Source organism: Protobothrops mucrosquamatus, unplaced genomic scaffold (assembly GCF_001527695.2).
Source record: "Protobothrops mucrosquamatus isolate PMUCROS unplaced genomic scaffold, P.Mucros_1.0 scaffold3608, whole genome shotgun sequence".
In the NCBI taxonomy this organism is placed as follows: domain Eukaryota; kingdom Metazoa; phylum Chordata; class Lepidosauria; order Squamata; family Viperidae; genus Protobothrops; species Protobothrops mucrosquamatus.
The window spans coordinates 186,384-204,710 of record NW_015389571.1 but is presented as its reverse complement, the minus strand read 5'-3'; the positions used below and the strand labels follow the sequence as shown (position 1 = coordinate 204,710).

The following is an 18,327-nucleotide window of genomic DNA, read 5'->3' as shown; positions in this document are numbered from 1 at the left end:
AAAAAAAAGAAGAGCAGTGAGTGAAGAGATCTAATTCAGCCAGACGTTCTGGTTTACTTCAGCTGTGTTCAAGGAAGCTCTGAATGTTTCAGGCCCTTCGTTCATCTAGCCCTGTGCTTCTCAACCTTGGCCATTTGGAGATAATCTAAATATAATATAAATGGTATAGGGTTTCCTGCCTGAGCAGGGGGTTGGACCAGATGACCTCCAAGGTCCCTTCCAACTTTATTATTATTACTTCAGCTCCCAGAATTCCCCAGCCGGCCCTGCCGATGCAGGGCATGATTTAGCCTGCTCCAAGATCAAGAGTGGTCTTTGCAAAGATGCCGCTGCAAGAAAACAACCCAGCTCAGAGACTACCCAGTTCCTTTCCTCCCCTTCTCCTCCTTCACTCCCCAACCCCCACACTCCCAAAACTGATGGTATTACCTAGTTGGGTCACAAAAGCACCAAGGACCCCCCCAGTTCTTTTCTTCCTCTCCTAGGCTGCATTAACAGAGGGATAGAATCAAGATCACGTGAAGTGTTAATACCACTTTACAAGGCCTTGGTAAGGCCACACTTGGAATACGTCATCCAGTTTGGGTCACCACGATGTAAAAAAGAGGTTGAGACTCTAGAAAGAGTGCAGAGAAGAGCAACAAAGATGATTAGGGGCCTGGAGGCTAAAACATACAAGGAACGGTTGCTGGAATTGGGGATGTCTAGTTTAATGAAGAGAAGGACGAGGGGGGACATGATGGCAGCCTTCCAGTATCTCAGGGGCTGCCATAAAGAAGAGGGAGTCAAGCTCTTCTCCAAAACGCCTGAAGGCAGGACAAGAAACAACGGATGGAAACTGATCAAGGAGAGAAGCAACCTAGAACTAAGGAGAAACTTCCTGACAGTCAGAACAATTAACCAGTGGAACTACCTGCCTCCAGAAGCGGTGAATACTCCAACACTGGAAGTTTTTTAAGAAGAGACTGGACAGCCATTTGTCTGAAATGATATAGGGTTTCCTGCCTGAGCAGGGGGTTAGTCTAGGTGATCTCCAAGGTCCCTTCCAACTTTATTATTATTATTATTATTATTATTATTATTATTATTATTCTCCTCCTCCACTCAACACTGGTGATATTACCTAGTTGGGTCACGAAAGCACCAAGGACCCCTACAGTTCAACGCTGAGCTTCAAGTATTCCCTTGTATCAACAGAAGACTTGATAGACGAGTCACCAGTGAAGTTCCAGCATCTCAAGCCTGTAGCTATTTCGTTTTCTTACATTATTAAAAGGAGCCGTGTGGGGGGGGTCTCAATTCCAGGAACAGAACCCGTTTGTGCAACTCTTGGGACTAGCCATTGTAGCCATTAAATAATTAGCCAAACTGCCCCCCCCCCAAGCACACACAGCCAAGCCGACATTTTAAACCGCTGCCTTTCTTTTAAACGTCATCCAAACGGTATTAATTGTACAGTTTTTACACCTCACACTTTGTTATGAATCCGCTTGAAGAAAAAAAAGAAAAGACACACGACTTGAATCCAGAAAGAAAAAAAGGTGGGGGTTTTTTTGGGGGGGGGAAGAGAAGAAAAGGACCACATTTTTTTGCAAGTGACTTTCCAAAGGCTGCATTTCAACAGGTTAAGAGTCCAGTTTCCACAGAACAAAGGGAGAAGAGGTTAAAAATAAAATAAAATAAACCCCGTTTAATGCGTATCTTTGTATATCGTGAAGAGTGGCGTTTAATCTCCCCATCGAACTCCGACTGGCCCAAACGAAGGCTCTATTGGATAAGAATGGAGCCACCAACAAAACTGAAAATGGTTAACCCCAGGCTGCTAAAATGGGGTGGTGTGTGTGTGTGTGTGGCTTTACCTTTTAATTCCATCTACTTGTCTTGCCCCACCACCCCCAGCAGCACGGAACAAAAATCTAAACCAAGGTCTAAAGCAGCATTCCTCATTCCTCGCTAAGAACGAGCAGAGGAAGCAGGCAGGAGCACGCAAGTCCACAAAAACAGGGCAGAGAAAGAGAGACTCACAATAGCTTGCACTGCTCCGAGGGATTCGCTCCAACATCTGGAAGAAACCCCCCCCACCCGACATCAACAGCTGCACAGGATTTTATTTAAAACAAAAAGGTGTATTTCTTGCAACAATTCCTGCCCCAAAACCGCCTCCGTAAAAATACTGGGGGGGGGGGGGGAAAGCGGGAAAACTACGGGATTGGATCTTTCAGAACTCTTTCCCCACAACCTATAACTTAAAGAGTAGCAAACACGCAGGTCGGCGACTGTAGTAGTGTACGTACATTCCTTCTCCCGTAAAGCTTAACGGCTTATCTATGCCCTAAAACAAAACAAAAAAAAATAAAACGACGTGATTCAGGACCTCGTGCAGGCCTGAAAGTGCTCGGTGAAAGCCATGATCGGCCAGCGTAAACCGGGGTTTGTTTTCAAGCAAACAACTCTCCCGTTTGCTGGGCCTCGCCCTGGCGCCATGCCTCTTTTCCCACCCCAAAAGGTGCTTTGAAGCTAGAAAAAGACCAGCAAAATGGAGATCTGTGAAACTTCCCAAAACAAAACAAAACAAAAAGAAAATAGAAGCTGCTACGCTGGAAAAATATCCATTTTTGTCCTCCCAAGTTTGAGCGCTCCGCCTGCCAAGCCTGGGGAAGCCAAAATCGGCTCTTCTCCTGGGCAGCTGCCCTCTCGCCAGCCGGCTCAACCGCCGGCTAGGGAAAGTCACGTCTGTGGCTCTTTTAACGGGCGCAGAAGACCAGGCGCAGAGGGAAGTGGAGAGGCTGGCTTCAGGAGAGTCGGGGAGCACACAGGACGGAGCCGGATCCAACCCCATTGCGCCTTTTATTTTCAGGAGAGCATCTGCACCGTGAGCAGCAGGTCGGGCTTCAGCACGCTTCCCATGTGCTCGCCCCGGGAGGCTTGGATATCCGCCATGACCTCGGCGTCCCAGACGAAGGTCAGCAGCGCGGAGGGCACCTTGGGGAGGAAGAAGGGAGGAAAAAAAAGAGAAAAGCTTAGCAGGGGTTTTTCGAGGCACCAGCAGGGAAACAGGGAGTTAGACCACGGGTCAGCAACCCGCGGCTCCAGAGCCGCACGTGGCTCTTTGAGCCTTCCCCTGCGGCTCTGAGCCTCCTCTGCCATTTGCAGAGAGAGAAACAAGACAGAGAGAGGCACTTGCCCTTCCCTTCCTTTCTCTTCTCTCTCTCTCTCTGTAAAAAAAAAGTGGCCTCACGCTGTTCTCCGATGAGCTCACAAGCTTATTGGGCGGGGCTCCTGCCTTGGCTGCATCTCTGCAGGAAGCAGGAAGGGCAGGAGAGAGCCAGCCCAATAAGAATGTGTGTCAGCTTGTGTGAAGCCAGCTTGCCAGGTGAGCAGAAGATCAGAGGGAGAGAGAGAGGAAAGAGAGAGAGGGAGAGAGAGAAAAAAGAGAGGGAGGGAGAGAAAGAAAGAGAGAGACACAGACACAGAGAGAGAGAGAGAGAGAGAGAGAGAGAGAGAGAGAGAGAGAGAGAGAGAGAGAGAGAGAGAGAGAGAGAGAGAACTCATGCACAGCACCCTCCATTTCTTTTTAATTAAATTCTTCAATCAAGCCCTCCCCTCTGGCACACGTACACGCGAGTTTTGCGGCTCCCAGTGTTTTATTTTCTGTGGGAAAGGGGTCCAAGTGGCTCTTTGAGGGTTTATGGTTGCCGACCCCTGAGTTAGACTATGGCCGAAAAAGTTATAAAATGGAGCAAGACCCAAGAAATGGAAAAATTTGGCCTCGGTTGTTAAGTCAAGAACAACCTATACTGCCTTCAGGGGAAAATGTCTTAAACCAGGGAGATCTTCAGAGATGTATCTCCCTTGAAAGTAGGCCGTATAGTTATTATAAAGGTTATCACAGAACTTTGTAGGACATAGTACAAAATGTCCTATAACATTTAGAGCAGGGGTCTTCAACCTCGGCCCTTTGATGACTTGTGGACTTCAACTCCCAGAATTCCTCAGCCAGGCATGCTGGCTGAGGAATTCTGGGAGTTGAAGTCCACAAGTCATAAAAGGGCCAAGTTTGAAGACCCCTGGTTTAGAACATCTAGAAAGAGTACAGAGAAGAGCAACAAAGATGATTAGAGGTCTGCAGGCTAAAACATATAAGGAACGGTTACTGGAATTGGGTATGTCTAGTTTAATGAAGAGAAGGACGAGGGGGGACAGGATAGCAGTCTTTCAATATCTCAGGGGCTGCCCCAAAGAAGGGGAGGGTCAAGCTATTCTCCAAAGCACCCGAAGGCAGGATAAGAAGCAACGGATGGAAACTCACCGAGGAGAGAAGCAACCTAGAACTAAGGAGGAATTTCCTGACAGTTAGAACAATTGACAAGTGGAACAACCTGCCTCCAGAAGTTGTGAATTCTTCAACACTGGCAATAAAGGTTAATCTAAGACTGGACAGCCATTTGTCCGAAATGGCATAGGGTTTCCTGCCTGAGCAGGGGATTGGAGTTGATGACCTCCAAGGTCCCTTCCAACTTTATTATTATTATTATTATGGATCATCACACAGTCAGCCAGATGTTCAGACTGGATCTGGCATTTTGTCTACCTATCGAGTCCTTACCCAGGACCTGGGATAGGCAGATGTGGATGTTTGATGGTATTACAGATATAGTCGCAGGATGGAAGCGGTTCCTAGTAAGGCTGCCTTTTGCAACTGACTAATGGCAAATTTGTCAATGCCGATGATGGTGTTCAAGTGGTGCTCCAGTTGTTTTGGGATTGCACCCAAGGCGCCTATGACTATTGGTACTACCCTTGCTTGCCTTTGCCACAGTCTTTCTATTTCTATTTGTAGGTCTTTGTATTTTGTGATCTTCTCCAGTTCTTTCTCGTCTATTCTGCTGTCTCCATAAAAAATATGGTGAGACGTAAATAATAATAATAATAATAAATAATAACAATAAATAATAACAATAACAATAACAATAACAATAACAAAACAATAACAATAACAATAACAATTATTATTATTATTATTATTATTATTATTATTATTATTATTATTATTATTATTAATCTAATCAGAGGCCTCCCCCTCTCTCCAAGGAACCTGGATACTTACCAGTCCACACTCGTTGAGGGCCAGGCCCTCGTCGGTCAACTTGTGGCCCCCGGGGGCCAGCAGCTCAAAGGGCAGCCAGTCGTTCTGCAGAGTCTCCCGCACAAACTGGAACACAGCGCAAACCGGCTCTCGGGCGTAAAACGTCCCTGCAGGGGCGGAAAAAAAAAAAAGATTTTTCATCTCCAGCTGCCTTTCGTAGCTTGGATAGGAGCTGTGTTCATTTAACGACCGCAACATCTGCTTAACAACATCCTGAAACAAAAAAACCTTGCAAAGTTAGGCACAGGCCCACGGCAAGGACAGATAGTCCCCGGCTTACAACGGTTCGTTTAGTGACCGTTCGAACTTACGACGGCCCTGAAAAAAAGTGACTTACTGCTGTTTTTCACACTTACGACCTTGGCAGCATCCTCCCCCCCATGGTCACGTGATTTACATTCCGGAGGGTGGAAAATGGACTCGTATTTATGACAGGGGTCACGTGATTCCCCTTTTACGACCTTCTGACAATGGGGAAAACAAATTGACTTAACGACCGTCTTACTAATTTAACCCCTGCAGTGATTCACTTAACAATCGTGGCAAGGAAAGCCGTAAAACGGGGCAAAACTCGCTTAACAAATGTCTCAGCTACATAAATTTCGGCCTCAGTCGTGGTCGTAAGTCGAGGACTAACTGTAGTTTAACAATCGGCATGACTTAATGACCGTAATTCTGGACTCAATTACGGTCGTTAAGTCGAGGACCACCTGTTAAGTAAGGACTGGATCAGGGGTAGGCAACTTTGGCTCTTTTATGACTCGTGGACTTCATGCTGGCTCAGGAATTCTGGGAGTTGAAGTCCACGAGTCATAAAAGAGCCAAGGTTGCCTACCCCTGGACTAGACAGTAGAGACCAGCTGTGGTTCTTGTTCTGTCGCAGCCTACACATGTCCTTGTTACTTCACAAAGACAACCCCTCTTTTAACAGTAGACTGGAAAATAAACCCTTTTTATTTGAGTTACAGACCTGATAATTGTCCCAGAAAACTAAAAAGCAACACAACACTTTTTCCAAAAGTAAAACGGAGCATGAGTCAAACACAAGTCACAAGCAAAATAAACAGACCACGATCTCTTGCAACCGGTTGCCTCCAGCAACCAGCCCTGCCCACACATTCCCTTTTTGTTAGGCAGCCCCCAAGGTGTGGCTTCTCACTGCTTTCTCCTCTTCCCCTGGAGTCGCCCCACTGCCTCCCTCTGTCCTGCTCATGTGACCTGCCTACGTTTACGAACGTCTCTGAGGTCTTCCAGCTGTGCTTCCTCCGAGTCCGACTCAGCTTCCCAGCACAGCTGGCTCTCAGCTTGAACACGAGTGGACAGACCAGCCTCTTCATTAGTTTGTAAGTCCTGCAGCTCATCAGAGCCTCCCTCCGACTCTGCTGGCTCTCCAGACCCCTCCTCCTCCTCCTCCTCCTCCTCTGATTCCCCAGACTCAACTACCAGGATCACAGGCTGGCACGGAATCACAACGGTTCTTCAGGATTTCACGTTGGACAGGGGTTTCCAAATTTGGCAACTTTTAAAACTTGTGGACTTCAACTCCCACAATTTCTGGGTGCTCCCGGACTAGGTGCATCGAACACCTGACTCCAGTAAGCCTTCACTCACTGGGGACCGACTGCAGGTAATCCTCGACTTATAACCGTTTATTTAGGGACCGGTCGAAGTTACAACTACGCAGAAAAAAGTGATTTATGACAGGTTTTCACACGGCCGTTGCAGCATCCCAGGGTCACATGGTCAAAATTCAGAGGCTTGGCAACTGGCTCCTATATTTAGGATGGCTGCAGTGACCCAGATCACCTTTTGTGAACTTCTGACAAGCACAGTCAAGAGGGAAGCCGGATTCACTTAACGACTGTTAAGAATTGGGATGGCCCAGTGGTTAGAATGCAGTCTTGCAGGCTAACTCTGCAGTCCCACAGCCTGGGGTTTGATCCTGACTGACTCAAGGTGGACTCAGCCTTCTGTCCCTCTGAGGTTTGTAAAATGAGGACCCAGATTGTTGGGGGCCATAGGCTGACTCTGTAAACTGCTTAGACAGGGCTGTAAAGCACTGTGAAGCGGTATATAAGTCTACTGCTATTGCCCTTCCTTCCTTCCTTCCTTCCTTCCTTCCTTCCTTCCTTCCTTCCTTCCTTCTCCTTTCTTCCTTCCTTCCCTATTTCTCTTTCTTTCTCTCCTTCCTCCCTTTTTCCTTTCTCCTTTTCCTTTCTTCTCTCTTTCCTTCCTCCCTTTTCCCTTCTTTTTTACTTCCCTCCATCCTCTCCTTCCTTCCTTCCTTCCTTCCTTCCTTCCTTCCTTCCTATGCAGTATTGCAGGCTGATTCTGCCGACTGCCAGGAGTTCAATCCTGACCAGCTCGCGGTTGACTCAGCCTTCCATCCTTCTGAGGTCGGTAAAATGAGGACCCAGATAGGCTGACTCTGTAAACCGCTTAGAAAGGGCTGTATAAAGCACTGTGAAGCGGTATATAAATCTAAGTGCTACTGCTATCTGTCTGTCTGTCTGTCTTCTGCCTATCTACAATATCTGCCTAACACTGCCTATCTGTCTGTCTTTCTGTCTATATTCTCTCTCTCTCAACAGCCCTGGTGGCGCAGTGGTTAGAATGCAGTCTTGCAGGCTTACTCTGTGTTCCCACTGCCAGCGGTTCGATCCTGACCGGCTCAAGGTTGACTCAGCCTTCTGTCCTTCCGAGGTCGGTAAAATGAGGACCCAGATTGTTGGGGGCAAATAGGCTGACTCTGTAAACCACTTAGGGAGGGCTGTAAAGCACTGTGAAGCGATATATAAGTCTGAGTGCTATTGCTATTGCTAATTGTGACAAGAAAAGTCATAAAAGGGGGCAACGCTCACTTGAGAACTGCCTTGCTTAGCAGGGATGGATGGATGGATCTATCTGTCTGTCTGTCTGTCTTTTATGTTCTGTCTATCTACAAATATCTATCTATCCATCTATCTGTCTCTGTCTCTCTCAAGAGCCCTGGTGGCGCAGTGGTTAGAATGCAGCATTGCAGGCAGACTCTGCTCTCTGTCAGGAGTTCGATCCTGACCGGCTCAAGGTTGACTCAGCCTTCCATCCTTCCGAGGTCGGTAAAATGAGGACCCAGATTGTTGGGAGAGGGGGCCATAGGGCGTCTCTGTAAACCGCTTAGGGAGGGCTGCAATGCAGTGTGAAGCGGCATGTTGCTACTCTCTTATGAACTGCAGTGATTCACTTAACAACGTTGGCCAGGAAGGGGGTAAAAATGGGGCAAAATTCAGTTCACAACTCTCCCGCTTAGCAACAGAATTTTTTTGGGCTGGCTGGTGCTCCTACGTCGAGGACGACCTGTTCCACGCAGCCAACCACCAGCCCCCCCCCCCGCTTTACCTTGCAGGATGTACCCGTCAGGGAAGCGAACGCGCACGAGGGTGTAGTTGTATCTGCGCAGCTCCCGTTGCTCCTCCTTCTCTCGCATGGCCTTCGTCCTCAGCATGGAGGCCTTTTCAATCGCTTCTGTCCTTCAGAGAGAAGAGGAAAGGGTCAAGAGGGGGAAGGGCAGGTAGGTCCTCGACTTAGTAATAATAATAATAATAATGAAGTTGGGAGGGACCACTGTCCAACTCAAGACTCCCAGCACAGCTGCGGCTCAGCCTGAGCGCGAGTAGAGGGGCCAGGCTTCTCGTCCGACTCTGAAGTCTTGGACCTCCACAGAGCCTTCCTCTGACTCGGATGTCACTCCAGGCCCTTCCTCCTCCTCCTCCTCTGATTCCCCAGACTCAGCTGCCGGATCCACTGGCTGGCGAGGAATCACAACTCCCGCCGCCAGATCCCAACCGAGGTGGCCGCTCACCGCATCCTCTGCTCTCGTCTCAGCTCCTCCGCCGTGAGGTTGAAGAAGTCGTTCGGCAGCTCGAAGCGAGACGCCTGTGGAGACGGCTTGAACACGCGGAGTTGGCGGTCCAGCTGAGCCCTCACCGGCTCGCCGGTCAGCAGCTGCTCCCTCTGCTCTTTCAGGTCCTCCAGCTTCTCCAAGGCTTCGTCCTTCAGCACGTAGAAGTCCTCCGTGGCCTCTTCTGCAAGAAAAGCAGACGTTGTTTCGGCCCGCTGCTGCTACTTACGACCGCGGTGGAGCCCAAAATTTCCATGGCTTAAGTGAGACAGTTGTTGCTAACTTTTTTTAAAAAAAAGTATTGTATTAATTTTCCAATTTTACGCTTAGGTATTTTAAAAAGCCACGTGGTGACTGGATTCATCAATCGTTCGATAACAACATCTTTAGTGCAAATCTCAAATGGCAACATCAAATATTTCTTCTCTTTTTCCCTTAACATTGACCGTCTCGTATTCAAGCTAGTCCAATTCTTATTATGCCCACTCAATAAAAACATCATTGTTGCATTTATCAATAATTTTTTAGCTAATACGTGTCTTAATTACATTCCATCTCCATGGACAATCCATATCCTGTTATTAATTTTTACCCAATTTTTAGTTTCTCATCAATATTCCAATTAAACCTTTGATATTTATAATTTTCAAGCCTTAGGTAACCAAAATTTCCCGTATCTCCATTCATAATAATAATAATAATAATAATAATAATAATAATAATAATAATAATAAAGTTGGAAGGGACCTTGGAGATCATCTAGTCCAACCCCCTGCTCAGGCAGGAAACCTTATACCATTTCAGACAAACGACTGTCCAGTCTCTTCTTAAAAACTTCCAGTGTTGTCTAATATCCAAAATACACATTTTATCTATTTGAATATAATCTTGTTCTATTTCCTAAAAGTTATCTATTTCATATTAAATCATCTACTTAATAATACAATATCCCCTTTAATAAATCAAAACCATTATGTATATTACCTGGGTTAATCAATAAATCAAACACACATTCATAATAATTTTCATTTTCGTTTTAGGACTAATTTTTAAATATTAAACAGATAAAGCCCTTATTTTCAACTAATTTCCAAATATTTTAAATCTAATGACCAGAATTCCCTTTATCTCAACTTCTCCCTTTAACCCTCTAATTAATACTGTAAAATCCCCTCTAATAGGTCAAAACCCCAATTTTCTTCAGCCTTATTCTGGTTTTCTTTCTTTGCCAACTAGGCTTCCCTGTCAGTGCTTTTAGATCACAGTTGTTGCTAACTTTATCCCCATAGACTAGGGGTAGGCAACCTTGGCTTTTTGATGACTCATGGACTTCAACTCCCAGAATTCCTGAGCCAGCATGGCTCAGCTTGGAAACCTCTCCCTTTCCCCTCAACATGGCTGGCTCAGGAATTCTGGGAGTTGAAGTCCACGAGTCATGAAAAAGCCAAGGTTGCCTACCCCTGCCATAGACAAAGCGCAATGCAAGGACTTGTGACCACAAACGAGCCCAAAATTTCCATTGCTAATCAGGACAGTCAACTGAGTTTTGCCCCCATTTTGCGACCTTTCTCGCCATGGTTAAGGGAATCAACTTGGCTTGTCCGAAGGTCGCCAAAGGGGATTGTGTGACCCCAAAGGCATGCTGCGACACGACGTCGTAAATGTGAGCGTCTGAATTTTGATCACATGACCACGGGGATGCTGCAACGGTCGTGGGTATTTGTGACGGTTGTGGCATCCCAGGGTCGTGTGTGATCACCATCCGGAACTTCCCCAGCCGGCTTGCGACAAAGCAAAGTCCACGGGGGAAAGCCAGTTTTGCTTCACAACCACGTGATTTGCTTTACAACCGCAGCGATTCGCTTAACAGCCGTGGCAGAAAAAGGTCACCAAATCAGGCACGATCCTCTCAACAACCGCCTTGCGTAGCAATGGAAATTGTGTGGTTTTTAAGTCGAGGATTACCTGTACCCCGTGGCTGTTTATGGAAAGACACCCGAAAAGCAGAGAGAGGGGACAAAATGAAGCGCCCTGAAGGATAGGATAGCCACAGCGATAGCACTTAAGACTTATATACCGCTTCATGGTGCTTTAGAGCCCTCCCTAAGTGGTTTATAGAGTCAGCCTGTTGCCCCCCCCCCAAAAAAAATCTGGGTCCTCATTTTATTGACCTCGGAAGGATGGAAGGCTGAGTCAACCTTGAGCCGGTCAGGATCGAACTGCTAAAAGTGGGCAGAGTCAACCTGCAATAACGTGTTCATAGATAGATAGATAGATAGATAGATGATAGATAGATAGATAGATAGATAGATAGATAGAGACAGACAGACAGACAGACAGACAGACAGACACAGAGATAAGATATTGTACAGACAGAAGGTAGAGATAGAGAGAGATATGATAGATAGATAGATAGAGAGATAGATAGATAGATGGATGATAGTTAGCAATAGCAATACACTTAGACTTATATACCGCTTCACAGTGCTTTACAACCCTCTGTAAGCGGTTTACAGAGTCAGCCTGTTGCCCCCAACAATCTGGGTCCTCACTTTACCGACCTCGGAAGGACGGAAAGCTGAGTCAACTTTGAGCCGGTCAGGATCGAACTCCTGGCAATCGGCAGAATTAGCATGCAATACTGCATTATAACCACTGCACCACCATAGATAAATGACAGATAAATAAGATAGGTAGATAGGTAGATAGATAGATAGATAGGTAGGTAGATAGGTAGGTAAGTAGGTAGATAGACAGACATAGGTATTGTAGATAGAAGATAGATATATATGAAGATATAGTTATAAATAGCACTTAGACTTATACACCGCTTCACAGTCCTTTACAGTCCTCTCTAAGCAGTTTACAGAGTCAGCTATTCCCCCCCCCCAACAATCTGCATCATTTTACCGACCTCGGAAGGATGGAAGGCTGAGTCAACCTTGAGCCAGTCAGGATCGAACTACTGGCAATGGGCAGTCAGCCTGCAATGCTGCCTTCTAACCACTGCGCCACCACGGATGATGGAACAGGAACAACAGCCGAAGTAACTTTATCAGAGTTAAGGAACACTAGTGCACATGAAGCCTTACCTTGTCCTCCGACATCCAGAGCAACCTTTTCGAATCCAACCGCCTGGAAAAAACTGTCTGCTCCTTCCAGGCAGTGGATCCTTTCCTGAAGGGGGGGAAAAACAAAACTCAGAGAAGATTCATGAAGGCTAATTCTTCTTCTGGGCGAGCTTTATCCCAACTTCTATCAGGAAACTAAGAGCTTGAGGGACCAGTATCCCCTTATTTGCTGTGGCATCTTTTTTGACCAACAGACACCAAAAACACAAATTGATTAGGAGAACCCACAACAACACTAAGAACGGATGGGAAAATACCTGGATGGCAGACACCTTTGGGCCAGGGGCAAGAGCCCTCATCCTGAATGTCTTACTTTATTTTAAAAAAAAAATAATCTCTTAATACAAGTACTCCTCGGCTTATGACCACAACGGACCCCAAAATTTCTGCCGTTAAGCGGAGACATTTCTTCAGTGACTTTTGCCCCATTTTACGAATTTTTCTACCACGGCTGTTAAGTGGATCACTTGCAGTGGTCGCAAAAGGGGGATCGTACATCTCCCGGGACACTCCCGCGACCGTCGTAACTATGAGTCAGTTGCAAAGCTTCTGAATTTGGATCGCACGATCATGGGGAGGTGCTTGAAAGGTCGTCAGTGTGAAAAAGGGGTCACTTTTTTCCCCCTGATCGTTCACTCTGAACAGCCACTAAACGAACTGTTGTAAGTAGAGGACCACTCGTCTGTAAGAACGTGTCCTGCAGATTTTTTTGTTTATATAGAAAGAACTTTCATAGATCAGTGATGGCGAACCTTTTAGAGACTGAGTGCCCAAACTGCAACCCAAAACCCACTTATGCATCGTCGAGTGCCGGGTGGATGTGGCCCATTGGGTGGACGTGACCCACTGGGTGGGCATGGCTGCGGTGGTAACGGCAGACTGGGTGGGACTAAAAAGTTCAGTCAATCAATTCCAACTTTGCAAGACCTTTTTTTTCCCCGCAAGAAGTTGAAATTGACTGATTGAGCCTTTTTTTTTTTGCACATGGCGGCGGAGGGCTAAAGCGAAAATGTTTTATAAAACCCAGCTGAAGGCCTAGGACTGGGGCGACGGCACGCGTGCCCACAGAGAGGGCTCTGAGTGCTGCCTCTGGCACCCGTGCCATAGGTTCGCCACCACTGTCATAGATGTTTCTAACTTCCTCCAGCCGAGCAGAGAGTTTAAAGCTGTGTTTCTCAACCTTGGCAGCTTGAAGATGGATGGACTTCAACTCCCAGAATTCTGGGAGTTGATGTCCACCCATCTTCAAGCCGCCACGGTTGAGAGACACTCGTTTAATTTAATTTAATAATTTAATTTAATTTAATTTAATTTAATNTATTTATTTATAATTTAATTTATACCCCGCCCTTCTCCTCATGGGACTCAGGGCGGCTAACAGCCTCATAAAACTACAATACAAATACAATAATTAAAAGCCGAATTAAAAAGAAATATTTAAATAGGCCGATCAATTAAAATTATCCTTAAAAATCCCCTGAAACTTTAAAATCATTAACAATTATCCCTATTTAAAATAATAATAATATAAAATAATAATAATAATATAAAATAATATAAAATAATAATAATAATAATAATAATAATAATAATAATAATAATAATAATAATAATAATAATAATAATAATAATAATAATAATAATAATAAAAAAAGTTGGAAAGGACCTTGGAGGTCATCTAGTCCAACCCCCTGCTCAGGCAGGAAACCCTATGCCATTTCAGACAAATGGCTGTCCAGTCTCTTCTTAAAAACCTCCAGTGTTGGAGCATTCACAGCTTCTGGAGGCAGGTTGTTCCACTGGTTAATTGTTCTGTCAGGAAATTTCTCCTTAGTTCTAGGTTGCTTCTCTCCTTGATGAGTTTCCATCCGTTGCTTCTTGTCCTGCCTTCAGGCGCTTTGGAGAACAGCTTGACTGCTTTGGGGCAGCCCCTGAGATACTGGAACATGGCTATCATGTCCCCCTCGTCCTTCTCTTCATTAAACTAGACGTACCCAATTCCAGCAACCGTTCCTTATATGTTTTAGCCTCCAGTCCTCTAATCATCTTTGTTGCTCTTCTCTGCACTCTTTCTAGAGTCTCAACATCTTTTTTACATTGCGGTGACCAAAACTGGATGCAGTATTCCAAGTGTGGCCTTACCAAGGCATTGTAAAGTGGTATTAACACTTCACATGATCTTGATTCTATCCCTCTGTTAATGCAGCCTAGCACTGTGTTGGCTTTTTTGGCAGCTGCAGCACACGGCTGGCTCATATTTAGGTGATTGTCCACTAGGACTCAATAGTTGCTACTATTGAGCAAGGTAGCACTTATACTATACCTGTACATTTGGTTTTTCTTGCCTAAATGTAGAACCCTACTTTTTTCACCATTGAATTTCATTTTGCAAAGCAGCCCTCCGTTAACACGAGAGAGAAAAACAGAACATCCAGAATTGACAGCCGTCATTCTCCAGAGGGAACTAGCACCTGGAATCCTGGCGCCAAAGGTCGGCTTACCTGGAAAACTCTGTTCTGAATCTTGATTTTTCGATATTTCTCCTCCTCCGGGTGGAGGTAGATATTATCAAGATACCTGGGAAGGAAAGGTAATAAAGCTGTGTGTACGCTGACATCGGCGCATCCCTTGCTTTGAGCAGGGAGTTGGACTAGAACAGGGGTCCCCAACCTGCGGGCCGTGGCCTGCTGGCCACTGGACTGTGGGACAGCCTGGCCAGTGTGCGCACGTGTGTGCACCCCCCCACGTGCTAGTGTTGCAGCGCACAAAAACAGGGATGCTGCTGCACCACGGGGCACGAATGGGACGTCGCTGCACCACGGGGCACGAAAACAGCCCAGCGCCGCGCTGCAGGGCATGAAAATCGGCCGCCGCTGCACCTCCGGGCGCAAAAACAGGTGCCATGACGCTGCGGGGCGCAGAAACGGGGACGCTATGCCATGCAAGAACAGGGCAGGGCTAGTGAGTATCACGCAAGCGCTAGCCCCGGCCCGTTTGCATCACGTGTGGATGCTCGCAGCCCTGTGCGTGCGCACGTACGTGCGTGTGTAATAATGCTTCCCCCCCCCTTTACCTCCGGTCCACGAACCGAGAAAGGTTGGTGACCTCTGGACTAGAAGACCTCCAAGGTCTTCCATTTCTAACCAGGATTGATTACATGATATATGATGGAACCCTTGGTCAGTGCGGTTGACGTTTATCAGAAAAGCAGACCAGACTTGGGGTATCTTATAGAGCAGGGATCCCCAACGCCCAGGGCCGTGGACCTGCCACGGGCCGCGGCACGCCAGAAACTGGGCCACGCAAACAAGTGAAGCTCCATCTGTATTTCCTGCAAGCTTCCCTCATCGCAAAAAACCCTCTCGCACAACAGACTATTTTTCCCCACTGTGGTCTTGACGCCCCATAGAAATGGGCTGTCCTCTCACCCCATTCCGCAAACATTGGAATCAAACCACAATTAAGAGCCAGGACGCCCTGCCAAGCAAAGAAGGAAGGAAGGAAGGAAGGAAGGAAGGAAGGAGAGAGAAGGGAAGGGAAGGAGGGAGGAGAAAGAAAGAAAGAAAGAAAGAAAAAAGGAAGGAAGGAAGGAAGGAAGGAAGGAAGGAAGGAAGGAAGGAAGGAAGGAAGGAAGGAAGGAAGGAAAAGTGGCAGGAGGTTGGGAGGGAAAAAGGAAGGGAAGAAGGGAGGAGGAGGGGAGAGAGGAAAGAATAAAGGCAGGAAATCAAGAAGGAAGGAAGGAAGGAAAAGTGACAGGGAGGTTGGGAGGGAAAAAGGGAGGNCGAGGCGTAGCTGGCAAGCGGCAGAGACGGAGCAGGCCGACCACCAGCTGGCCCAGCCCAAGGGAGGTAAGGCACCCGCCGGAAAAGGGGGAAAAAAATGGCGGACAAAAAAAATGGCGGACAGCCTTGCTTGGCGACCCCCGTGAAATGGTCGATCGACCCCAAATGGGGTCCCGACCCACAGGTTGAGAACCACTGGTCTAGCTAGACATAATAACACTGGACCTAGTGTGAGAACCAAGGTTGTTGAAATAAGAGATGATAAAGAATTGGCAGGGCTGGAGAGCTGGAGGGAAAGCCCGGTGCTCTAAACTAATTGGGGAATGTGATTTATGACTGTTAACTGGAGGACGGAATTGTGCTTTGATACTATGTGCTCAGGGGAGGGGAATCCAGTTTTTGGCTTCAACTGTGTTAGTGCCGATGCTATGCTACTCAAATAAAGATTCTTTAAGGTAAACAATGCCTCGAAGTTCTTTGGAAGAGCTTCATCTGTCGGAACCAAGACAAGATGTCTCTTCCCACCGTAGAAGACCTCCTACTCAACCAGGTTAGGCCGTTCTATGGCAGGGCCCATTAAAACCCAGGAATCTCTCAACAGTCATTTCAAAGGCAGCCATTTCTCTCTCGTTTCCCGTACCTTCTGATCCACAGGGATCCCTTTATCGCTCGCCGCCGCTTCAGCCATAAGCTCCTTTTTCACTGCAGCACAAAAAAAGGGAAATGGGCTGATGAGGAACAGATTCAGAACGGAGGAAGCAAAGGACAGGGAGTCCCCAAGTTATGACCAAAATGGAGCGATTGTTAGGGGAGTCGTGCCGGAATTTACAATATTTTTTTAATGCCGTTGTTAAGCGAATCATGGCGGCGATTGTTTTGAGCGAATCCAAGGGTCGTGAAGGAAAGCCAGCTTCCCCTGTTGACTTTGCCGGTCAGAAGGTGACGACAGGGCTACACAACACCACAACCCCTGTAAACACACGCCAGGTGCCGAGTGCCCCGATTCCGATCACGCGATCGTGGGGCTGCCGCGACGAGGGTCGCAAGGGCGAGGACTGATCGCTGAGTCCCTTTTTTTCAGCGCTGCTGTTAACTCTGAACGGCCACTAAAGCGAATCGTTCTACGTCGAGGACTACCTGTACTGGGCAGTCCCCGAATTACGACCGCAACCGAGCCCAAACATTTGTCGCTAAGTGAAAACGTTGGCGAAGTGCGTTTCGCACCATTTTACGAGTTTTCTTGCCACAGTTTTTAAGTTAGATCGCTGCGGCGGTTCACTTAGTGACACGGTTCTGACTCACCCCCCCATTGAGTTTGATTGTCAGAAGGTCGCACAAGGGGATCACATGAGACAGCAACCGTCTTAAAAACAGGATAGTGGGCAAGCCTCCGAATTTTGATCACGTGACCGTGGGGATGCTGTGACGGTCATAAGTGTGAAAAACTTTCTTCAGTGCCGTTAACTTTGAATGGTCACTAAATGAAATGTATTGTATTTTCTACACCCTTCCATCGCTACGGAGAAATGGCTTATAAAACAATCTGTATTTCCTTGTATTGTGTATGTGCATTTCCTACCACTCTCCATCGCTACAGAGAAATGGCTTAAAAAAATGATTTATTCCATCAACCAGGATGAAGGCAGACCAAAGTTTTTGCCCACTGCTTCAGAACCAGGTTGTGAAAAGATTTCGAGCGGCTGCCATCCTGCAGCAGCTGAAATCCTCCAACTCCGCCAAACATTTTACCCTGATTCCGGATGGCGTCTTGGGACGAGGGAGGGCGGGGTTTGGGCTTCTGTTCCAGCCGAGCCAAGGCAGCGGCCGCAGCCATCTGAGCCTCGTTGGTGGGGCCTTGCCGACATTTGGGAGCATCCGGTTTGGGTTTTTCCTTGGTGGATTTTTCCCTGTTGGAAAACAAAGGGAGAGTGAAGGAAGTCAGAAGATTTGAGGAGCACCCACAAAAGGCTGGGAAGCCTAGCTGAGGAATTCTGGGAGTTGAAGTCCACAAATCATAAGGGCCAAGTTTGAAGACCTCTGCTCTAAATCTAAGTCTATTATTCTATTCCAGGGCTCTTCAAACTTGGCCCTTTTATGACTTGTGGACTTCAACTCCCAGAATTCCTCAGCCAGGCACACAGGCTGAGGAATTCTGGGAGTTGAAGTCCCCAAGTCATAAAAGGGCCAGGTTTGAAGACCCCTGTTCTGTTCTAAAGAGAGAAAAAGACAAACCTATTCATATAGAGGGGGTAGTCCCAGGCAATTCACAGGACACTTTCCAGGAGCAAATACAAAGAAATGAACCGAAGAGGGGGAGTAACATGGGGGGGGGGGGCTGTGGCTCATTCTGACATACCCAGGCTGAGCAAACAAGCCAATGCAATGTGG

General features: G+C 46.9%; 1 protein-coding gene across 1 annotated transcript in view; it reads right to left on the bottom strand.

Moving 5' to 3' along the window:
• Positions 1–2,816: 2,816 nt before the first annotated feature.
• Positions 2,817–18,327, bottom strand: part of UBXN6 (UBX domain protein 6) — a 17,985-nt gene continuing 2,474 nt past the window's right edge. Inside the window, exons 2-10 of the mRNA XM_029286418.1 lie at positions 17,689–17,846; positions 16,580–16,641; positions 15,037–15,065; positions 14,659–14,734; positions 12,119–12,203; positions 8,988–9,207; positions 8,525–8,655; positions 5,108–5,253; positions 2,817–2,982 (exon numbers count right to left, since the gene is read on the bottom strand). Coding sequence (XP_029142251.1) covers positions 2,854–2,982; positions 5,108–5,253; positions 8,525–8,655; positions 8,988–9,207; positions 12,119–12,203; positions 14,659–14,734; positions 15,037–15,065; positions 16,580–16,641; positions 17,689–17,846 — 1,036 coding nt within the window. The 3' untranslated portion in view covers positions 2,817–2,853. The remainder of the gene's footprint in view (positions 2,983–5,107; positions 5,254–8,524; positions 8,656–8,987; positions 9,208–12,118; positions 12,204–14,658; positions 14,735–15,036; positions 15,066–16,579; positions 16,642–17,688; positions 17,847–18,327) is intronic.